Source organism: Carya illinoinensis, chromosome 13 (assembly GCF_018687715.1).
Source record: "Carya illinoinensis cultivar Pawnee chromosome 13, C.illinoinensisPawnee_v1, whole genome shotgun sequence".
Lineage (NCBI taxonomy): Eukaryota > Viridiplantae > Streptophyta > Magnoliopsida > Fagales > Juglandaceae > Carya > Carya illinoinensis.
In genome coordinates this window covers 1,658,820-1,668,757 of record NC_056764.1, presented here as the reverse complement: position 1 = coordinate 1,668,757, position 9,938 = coordinate 1,658,820, and the positions used below count along the sequence as shown (strand labels likewise).

At 34.4% G+C, this 9,938-nt stretch overlaps 1 protein-coding gene across 1 annotated transcript; it reads left to right on the top strand.

Moving 5' to 3' along the window:
• Window positions 1-1,593: 1,593 nt before the first annotated feature.
• Window positions 1,594-9,900, top strand: LOC122292898 (65-kDa microtubule-associated protein 5-like). The gene is made up of 11 exons (XM_043101448.1): window positions 1,594-1,865; window positions 2,261-2,464; window positions 2,674-2,919; window positions 3,019-3,234; window positions 4,335-4,490; window positions 4,580-4,739; window positions 5,352-5,503; window positions 6,905-6,992; window positions 8,463-8,536; window positions 8,668-8,742; window positions 9,471-9,900. Exons 1-11 carry the CDS (start codon window positions 1,797-1,799, stop codon window positions 9,729-9,731), a joined length of 1,701 nt encoding a protein of 566 aa, XP_042957382.1. The 5' UTR covers window positions 1,594-1,796; the 3' UTR covers window positions 9,732-9,900.
• The last annotated feature ends 38 nt before the right edge of the window (window positions 9,901-9,938 follow it).

The window sequence follows — 9,938 nt, the reverse complement described above, 5'->3', positions numbered from 1 at the left end:
TATTGTCAAAGCAATAAAATCTCGAAGTATGAAATGCTCAATACACATTATGAAAGATTTTATTTATAAGTCAATATAGATTATACATATTAAAGTGTTTATATAATATAATTTGATTTTAAAAATAAATTTTTAATTTTTAATTTTACAAACCAAATCTCACCATTTAACTAATTTGAATGATGTGTTACACACCTAATTGACAATAGAATAACTCAAATATTATAAATAGTTTTAATATGTATAAATAAAGTAACGTACTAATTTACGTACTAATACTGATTCTTTTATATTTAAAATTTAAATTAGTATTGTTTTAAATAAAATCTATTTTTTGACTAATCACATTAGATTGATATACATATGAGTGTGCAGTTATACTTGTAACTAGATTTTTCATATTATAAAACTATTTGATATCTCTTTTACTCTATAATTGCAAACAATAATCATAATATATATTGTATTCAACTGATAAATGTTTAGCATTGTCAAATATTGCTAACCCAATTCTAAAACAATTACAAAATGTCTAACTGATATATGTGTGTATCAAGAAAAACTAGTTCACCAAACATAATCAGTGTGTATTGATATATGCAATACCAATTTTTTTATAGAATAATGTTATATACTACACTTATATCTTATTTTCAATTTACTATGTAAGATGTAACACATTTATCATTATTGTATGATAAAGAATCATTCACATTTATCATTATAATAAAAAAGAAAAATGATCATCTAATGATGAAAAATATATTATATCTTACGTAGTAGAATGTGAAAAAGATGAAAGTGTAGTGAATAAAATTTTCCTTTTTTACGACTCTCTGCAAAATGAAAGATGAATATTCAAAATTTAAAATTTAAACTAGATTAAAAAATCGAATTAAAAGAATAACATTTATTCTCATTGAAATAACACTATACCGTTATACGCATGTAATACGTTATAAAATAGTTACATTTACATCTGTTTCGTAATTAATTATTAGAAAGCTTTTATTTTTAAATGGTTTGATCAAAATGGAAAGTTTGTAGTTTGAACGTATGATTTTTTTGGGGGCATTTGATTAGTTAAATTTAGTGTAATTAAAAGAAAAAAAAAAAAGAAGAAGAGAGATTCGGTTGGCTATTTGGTCAATCAAAGAAATTATGTTAATTAGTTTAATGGCAAAATATTAAAATAATATATATACTTTGCTCAATGGATTACATTCGAGTCTCCTTGAAATTTTAAAAACGATCAAATGAATTGAGTTTTTAATGAATACATTATTAAAAAAAAAAATTATATTTACAATTTTTAAGTGAGAATTGCATTTGCAAGCTCTTCACAATTTAGCACGTATTTATGTGATATATTAGATATATTTTATAATATAATATAACATATCAAACTATTTACATTTATGTTTTTAATTTTATGAAATTATAACTAAAACATTATCATAAATTAAATACTATTATACTTTATTTTTCTTTACAAGAAAGGGCAAAAAGAAAAGGAAAAAAGGGAGAAAGTTTAACGAGAAGTATTGGCGCCAAAAGAACAACCCATGCGCATTTCAAAAGGGATTATCTCCCAATCATGAAGCCAAATCTGCCTGTGGATCTTTCAAAATAGGAATGGAATAAATCACAGCAAAATAAGCCAATTAAAAAACAAGGGAGGAAGATAGCGCAGAGAAACGCCTCGTAACGCTCACTGCTCTGGCCTCGGGGGCTTCGCAGTCGGTTCTTCTTACTCAGATCTCTTGTTTCTTTTTTCGCCTTCATGTTCTTATGTAATGGCGAATATGCCGCCGACTACCTCTCCGTCTCGCACCACTTGCGGTTCTCTACTCCGGGAATTGCAGGTTCTCTCTCTCCCTCTCTCTCATATGCTCGCTTTCTGTTTCATTATCACGATCCATGATACTTCTGCGGATGATTCACATGTGCGTGCGTTAGTCTATGTTTTTGTTTTGAATTTTACTGTAAGTTTTTTTTGTCCTCATCAAACTATTTTTCGTAATTTTGGGTTTGATGCTGAATGAGAATATGCATCCATTTACAGTTTTAGGTCCCAATTTAATGTCGGGCAGTTTGAAGCTCTTAATGGTGTTGTATTTGTATTAGTTCAGTTCCCACTGCGTGCGAGTCATAGTTGATTTCTTTCGGAAACTTTGATTCTCTCACAATGCTCTAAATTAAACCCAGAAATTTTGCTTCGTGTGTAATCTTTTATGCATTTGGTTCTTCGGTCATCTAGATAATATGGGACGAAATTGGGGAGAGTGACAGCGACAGGGACAAGATCCTTCTACAACTCGAGCAAGAGTGCCTCGACATTTATCGGAAGAAGGTTGAAAATACAAGAAAGTACAAGGCTGATTTGCGTCAGTCATTAGCCGAGGCTGAAGCTGAAATCACCAATATCGTCTCTTCCCTTGGGGAACATGCCTCCTTTTCACGGGTATGATAATTTTTACATTATTAACGTTCTTGTTGAATTTATTTCATTGCAGAAAATGCAATTCTCTATCCATTTTTTTATACCGATAATTGAGGACCATAGCAACTGCTGTGTGCTTTCTGTATAATAGTTTCATATCATTCTTCCATGACTATATCATCTTCCATATTATTTGTCGAGTTGATATCCTTTCTGTACTGTTTGGAAAGGGAAGGGGCACTCTCAAGGAGCAAATATCTGCCATAAAACCTATTCTGGAGGAGCTGAGGTCAAAGAAGCAAGAAAGAATTAAGGAATTTTCAGAAATCCAGTCACAGGTTGTTCGGATCTGTGCAGAAATAGCAGACAATGGGCAATCTAGCCTTTCTTCTGATCCACGAGTTTCTGAAAGTGATCTGACAACGAAGAAGTTGGGAGAGCTTAAGTCACACCTTCTGGAACTTCAGAATGAAAGGGTTGCTTCAACAATAGTGATTTAGAGTTTAAGTTGTAGAATACGAGTAACGGACATCCAATTTCACTTATGTTTGCTCCATTGTTTGTTTAACTTGCAGATTTTCAGATTACAAAAGGTCACCAGCCATATTAAAGCTGTCCATGAGCTGTCAGCTGTAATGTCAATTGATTTTTCTAAGACGCTAAATGAAGTTCACTCAAGCTTGACTGATCCCTCAGGTAGCCAATCAAAGAGCATCAGCAACGACACACTTGCTAGATTAACGGGTGTGATCCACACACTAAAGCAGGAGAAACAACAAAGGCTACACAAGGTGATTTAACACTGAATCTCTCTCTCTCTCTCTCTCTCTCTCTCTCTCTCTCTCTCTCTCTCTCTCTCTCCATGTCCGTGTATCTATCTATACGTGGGTGTAGTTTATACAAGATACACTTGGCCGCTTCCATGCATGCATTCATATGCTTGTCTATGTTTTTAAAGCAAGTAGCCATATATGAATTCTATATACTCATGCAATTTTTATCTATATTTCCACCGATGAAGATTTAGTCAGGGTTATTCTGTATGTTTATGTCTTCAACCTTGATCTGGCCATCAGGATCTTTGCTTATGTAATTTAACAGGCTATAGTCGCTCATTGAGCTTAGAGGACCAATAGCCTTGTGCTTACTGGTGAACCTAGGGTCTCGATATTCATCATGATAGCCAAGTAGTTTATTCTTGAAAGTTTACTTGTGAAAATAAAAATGTCTGAGTTGCAATTCATAGCTTATCCGTTTAATAGATTCATTATATTTTATTTTGTGCGGCTTCATATTTTACAGAAGAAAGTATTAACACTTGATATTGGGAGGCGAAGAATACCATAGAACGGTAGAACCTGATGGTGGATCTCTTTTATTTGTTTCTCCTATAGCGTTTAGCCATGTGCATCCTTACCTTAAATCAGCTATCACTTGGAGTTTTGGTTTGAATTATCCTTTTGCTTGAGGATTTGAGTTCTAGTATGAACTAAGTGGCAATTACTAGGGTGGTGACATCAAATCTCAAACCAAAAGGATGGTTTGGATGATACAGACATTGAGGCAGAAGCCTTATGTGAGAAGAGTAAATGCATCATGATTTATGCACTATGGGCTAAAAGTATCTAAGATAAACCGTAGTGTGTTACCAAAATCTGTGATTCCCATAGGAATACAGCAAGAACCTCTTTTTGTAAATCTTTCTTTATTTGCTTTCTAATTGATTCAGCAGGGTGCTCTCTCTCCCCTCCGCGTATTTATACTTGGGGCTGGTATCCTATACCTTCAAGCTTTATGTTCAAGGGTGAAGTTGGAAAATTTCATTTGGTGGTGTATTATATTCATAAAGTTTCCAAAAAAATTATCTCTCAAGCATGTGCTTTTGCTGTAGCTTCAAGATCTTGGGAGGACACTGGTAGAGCTTTGGAATCTCATGGAGACATCACTAGATGAGCAAAAAAGATTTGAACATGTAACTAGCTTAATTTCTTCCTCGGTTGATGAGGTATTAAGACAAGGGTGCCTCGCTCTAGATGTCATTGAAAAGGTGATGCTTAGTATCTTTATATTTTTTAGTCGCTCATATTCAGGGGATGGTATGTTGTAGTGTTAATGCTGTTGCACATGTTGTTTCAGACTGCACTTGAAGTTGAGCAATTGAATGTGCTGAAAGCCTCAAAGATGAAGGAGTTGGTGTTCAAGAGGCAGATTGAACTGGAAGAAATCTACAATGGGGTTCATATGGATGTAGATAGTCATGCAGCACGACAGATTCTCATCAGCCTCGTAGATTCTGGTCCACCGGACTCTTCTTGTTCTTGTTTTCTAGACTTGCTTGAAACTTCTACAATTACTCTGAGTTGCACGTTAGACCACTATTATATAGCTTGTCTGTTCGGGCTTCTTGATGTTCTTTCTGAGCTTGTCTATTGTATTCCATCTTTTTAGAATTATGCTCCTCTTTTTTGTCGCGATTTCGTCTTAAAATTTTTATTGTTTTATGTATTTATAGTTATAATACAACTCATATTAATGTTTGGAACTATATCTCTTTCCTTCAGAATTCTGATGGGGAAAATTTTTTATTGTCTTTATCTTTTTTTTTTTTAATTTTTATTTTTATCCTTAGAATCGATTCCCTAGTAGGTTTTTATTCATGTGTGTGTAGCTTTTTATGAAACTCTTTATTGATTGCATTTTGTTGTTTCAAGTGTCTGATTCTGTGAGGCAGAAATGGTTTAGATTCATATCAGCTTTCCTACTCTGACTATGATATGGTTTCCTTTTCAAGGTCTTATATCATCATACTATTACCGTGCTTGATGTTGAATACATGTTTCTTTGAGGTAGAAACCGTTTTAAAATGGCTATGTGGTTGTTGTGCTCAAATGTCTTGATGTCTTCACAGGTAATGTGGATCTCTCTGATCTTCTTTCAAGCATGGATGATCAAATTGCAAAAGCGAAAGAGCAAGCACTAAGCAGGAAGGATATCTTGGACAAGGTAGAGAAGTGGAGATATGCAACTGAGGAGGAGAAATGGCTTGAAGAATACGAAAGGGTAAAACGCGGAAATTCAATCATTCTATTAAATGCCAATCCATTTTCTCAGGAGTAATCCTGATATCTTGCTATGGCTGCCACTGTTATTTGATAATTTAACGGTTTTTACCAGTAAAAGATGCTAAGGAACACCTTTCCTTGCCATAGGAAGCTGCTCGACTGATGCATAAATTACTGCAAGCTTTCAAATTTGTTTTCCTTTTATTTGCTTTTTGCTCTTTTATACAATGTTCAAGTTAATGTTAATGGTTTAATTTATTGTGCTAAAGCTTGTCCCAGAAAACTTCCTTTGACTAGAATTGTCTTAGTAAATTGTGCGTAGATATAATTCCCCGAAAAACTGTGCACATCACAGTTTACTAGAATTGAATTTAGCTACTAAAGACATCATTGGATGGAGTCAGTAGCTGTTGCAAGGTTGGAGGCAAAAATAAATATAGCTCTGTGGATAACTTTCTGTACAGAATATATATTATCGGCTTTTCCTTTTGGGCTGTTCACAAAATCTTTGGGAGTGTGCAAAATTGAAAGAATTTACTAATTAACTTTCTTGTTGCCGGTAATTTGAATTCATGTTTTTTCAAAGTTAATCCCACCTTTCTTGAAAGGACACATTAGGAAGATAGTTACATCTATTTTGTTTCTATAAAATGTGTACTGGTTTTAACCTCTTGTTTATTTTGAGATAGAAGGATTAGTTTTTACTTAAGGTGGCAAATGCTGGGTAAGTTTCAGCTCATTAATTAAATTAATGGTCATTGAGATGGTTTTAAAGAGAAGAATCATGAGAAGCATGGGTGATATAATCAAGTTCCTGTACAGACCTGTTCAAATTAGATCTAATTAGGAGTTTGTACATTTTTGAAGTCCTTGTAATGAATATCTAATGGGAAGGATTTCTATTCTCTGAAGTTCTTTCTTGTGACTACCAATTTATTTGGTGTTCAAGTTTATGGTTGACCCAAGTCCGGCTGCTTGCCACCCCAGGAATTTGAGCCCTAGGTTGGAAAAATTGTAGATAAAGGTTGTGTTGAGCACTCAACATTTCTTATTGGTTAAATTTGGAGCTCTCTCGCCCTCTCCCTCTCTTACGCTATCTTTTTCTAATGGTATTGGTCCAAGCGTCTCGCTAGAACCTATAAGTGGCAGATTAAATTCGAGAACCACCTCACTCTTTCACAAGTTCCTTCTGTTTTGTAATGTTAACTAACATTGATGGAACAATTGAGCTGTATGTTATGCTTCTAGAGGGTATGGTAACCATTTCATTTGCTACTGATAAATGTAATTAGCTATGATTTAGATCAAAGCATTTTGAAGCTCTTTACAGTGGAGACATACATTGATCCCCCCATTCCTCTCTCCTGCTACTTTATTATTGTATCAACTTATTGTCCAGGATGAGAATCGATACACTGCTGGAAGAGGAGCACACAAAAATCTGAAACGTGCTGAGAAAGCACGGAATCTGGTCAGCAAAATACCATGTGAGCTTGTAATCATCATTCATTTTTATAATTTGCATATATATTACTTATTATGATTTAGAAAATCACATCTTCAGCAGTCAATTTAGTTATTCGCTACAGTATGCCATAGATGAAGGGAATGCCAACTCGGTTATTGAATTTCAGCCACACTCTACTCATACTAAGAAATTAATTTTTGTTTATTGGCCAAGAACAAAGCATGCTGACCCATGTGGGACATGAATAAATTTAACAGAAATTGTGTTATTCCGTTTTGGTGTCTTTGATACAGCTGTTTGGTACTCGTGACCATATTCCTGTTATATTGATCATTGTGTGAGGTTTTCCGTATCTGTAGTTCACTCAAAAATCCTATCAGATTGTAGGCATAAAACTTATTAATGAATTAAATGTGGTTCACTCGTATTCCATTGAAAAGAATTCAAAAACAGAAAAAGAACTTTTTGTTTACGCTTATTTGCATAGAAAACAAAAGCAACTTTTTGGGCTCAAATTTGCTTTTATGCTGATCCTCTCTTTTTAAGAAATATGGAAGTTGAAGTTGATGTTGACTCTATTATAGACGTGTTGATGAAAGTTGGTCACACTAGATTTAACTCACAAAACTGTTTTAGTTAAAACTCAATGAGACCTGAATTAATAGTAGGAAAAGTGCTTATAGAGTATTATGGTCCTCATTTGATTATCATCCACCTATTGTTCTTAACAGTCCTTGTATTGTTAGTAATAGCTTCTAAATTTACACTTGAATAGTTGTTTCTCTGTGACCTCATATGCCATAACCACCTCTGCAAAAGTAGTGTATGCTTATTCCTGATTTTAGAAGCTTCACGGAACGAATGATTCTCATGTGCTCCTAGTAGTATTCTCATTGACGGCACTGAAAGGGAATTAATGTTTGGGGTTAACTCTATGAGCAAACACAATGACAAAGGGGTTCTCTCCTCGGGGTAGACTTTGAATTCAGTTTATCAGCAATTAGGCATTCCCGAAGAATCTACATTAAACAAGGTATCCGTGGGATCCTTCCGACTATCAATGCGACCCGATAGTGGGATAAAACTGTACTCAATGAATGCTGACATCGAAGTTCACTAGTGACGATATCATATAGCTAGCAGCATTGATATCTATTTTTCATACTGAATATTAGAAAATGAAATGTATATATCAAGATGGGATAAGTTTGTATACGAACATGTGATGTAAGATATATCACTAGTTATAATACGCCCTTTTTGTAACAAGTTCTACAAAATTGTATCCTTCAGTGCATTTGTTGCCGGGTTAAAAAAAAAAAAAAAAAAATCAGTGAGAACATCTTGGATTCTTGGGAACCGAAATGTCATTTGAACACGTGCTCCTGCTGTTTAGTTTCTTTATCAAGTTTATTTAGCCTTCTTTTTGTATATCACCTCTAAGACTTGGAAGTGTCATTAAGTAAAATTTGACTCCTTGTTTCTACAGCTATTTGCGAAAATTTGACTACAAAAGTAAAAGCCTGGGAGATGGAGAAAGGAATCCCTTTCTTATATGACAAGGTAGTAAACCCGCTTGTAATTGTTCAAATTTCAGCTGAGTTAATGGATGTTATAATTTTTTTTATTATTTATTTATAAGTAAACGATTGTATTCACTAGGTGTTATAATAAAATACTGATTTCAAGTTTAGGTTTCCATCTTGCATAGCTTGGAAGACTACATTGTACTACGCCATGGAAAAGAAGAGGAAAAGCGTAAATTTCGGGTATGCTGATAATTACTGCTTTGCGATAAGTCTATAGCACACGATAGCATATATTGTCTTATAATCAGTCTGGGTAGCTGTTATTTTCATTTGCATACCGTGGAATTTTCTCCCCCATCAACTGCATTGAACCATGCATTTGCTATCTGGAAAATGTCATGAACACCTAAAACTTTCTGAATAATGTGGAAAAATCAGAAGCTCAATAATTCACTCATTCGGCGTCACTACATGAACAAAAATACTTTTTCTGGACGAAATTCTTCATCCCAAAAAAGTATCAGTCATTTCTTGAAATCTTCACATTATTAGTGGAATCAGCACATAGCTTAGGTCTACTGGCCTGCATTTATGATACGTTAGAAATAGTACGAAATTGTTGTCGTTAATGGTTTCCCAATGTGTTTGATCCAGATGGTGAATGATATATAGGACGGAAAACATGCTGACTTTGTTAGATGGATTTGTATACGGATGTTTGGTGTGGTTACATTCAAGTTAGATGTGTTTTTTAAAGGAATTTCAACCATTTCAGAGTGTTTGATAGCCATACGTACCTTTATTTATTGTGTCGTGTCATAAGGAGTGTTGAACAAGGTTGAGATGAAGGGTCTTGAAATTACAGCTTATTAAGGATGCCAATCCTTGATATCGCCTATATTCCACAGTAACATTAATTTGATTGTGAAAATATATGTAATTGCTTTTTTATCTGGTTTGTCTTGCAGGAGCAGAAACGGCTGCAAGACCAACTTGCAGCAGAACAAGAGGCCCGATTTGGTTCAAGGCCTACACCAAAGAAGCCGCTGGGACAAAGCACCAGCGCTAACACTGTGGTTGGAACACCCACTGGTCGTCGTGTGACAACTCCTTCAGGCCGCCAAGGAATATCAGCTGGGAAGGAACATAGAGATGGCAGGATCAATAACATAATTCCTGTAAACTATGTCGTACTTCCAAAGGATGATTCAGTCTCAAGGGGAACATAGGCTGTTTTTCAATGTTTTGACCTCATTGTAAATGAGTGCTTTTCTAGACTTCCACCCTCCCTCTCTGTATCTTACAGTAGAAGAACTCTTTCTTTCCATATAATAAGAAATTACAACTCTCGATATATATAATCACAATAATGTTAATGGCTTCTGTTTCAGGATTGAATTATTCAACATTGCATGGAAAATGTATATGCAAATTTC

Bases quoted from the DNA above. Each gene is read 5' to 3' on its own strand.
- LOC122292898 (XM_043101448.1), top strand. From the start codon at position 1,797: ATGGCGAATATGCCGCCGACTACCTCTCCGTCTCGCACCACTTGCGGT. The intron at 4,491-4,579 runs GTGATGCTTAGT...ATGTTGTTTCAG, and splicing joins CTCTAGATGTCATTGAAAAG to ACTGCACTTGAAGTTGAGCA. The intron at 5,504-6,904 runs GTAAAACGCGGA...CTTATTGTCCAG, and splicing joins GGCTTGAAGAATACGAAAGG to GATGAGAATCGATACACTGC.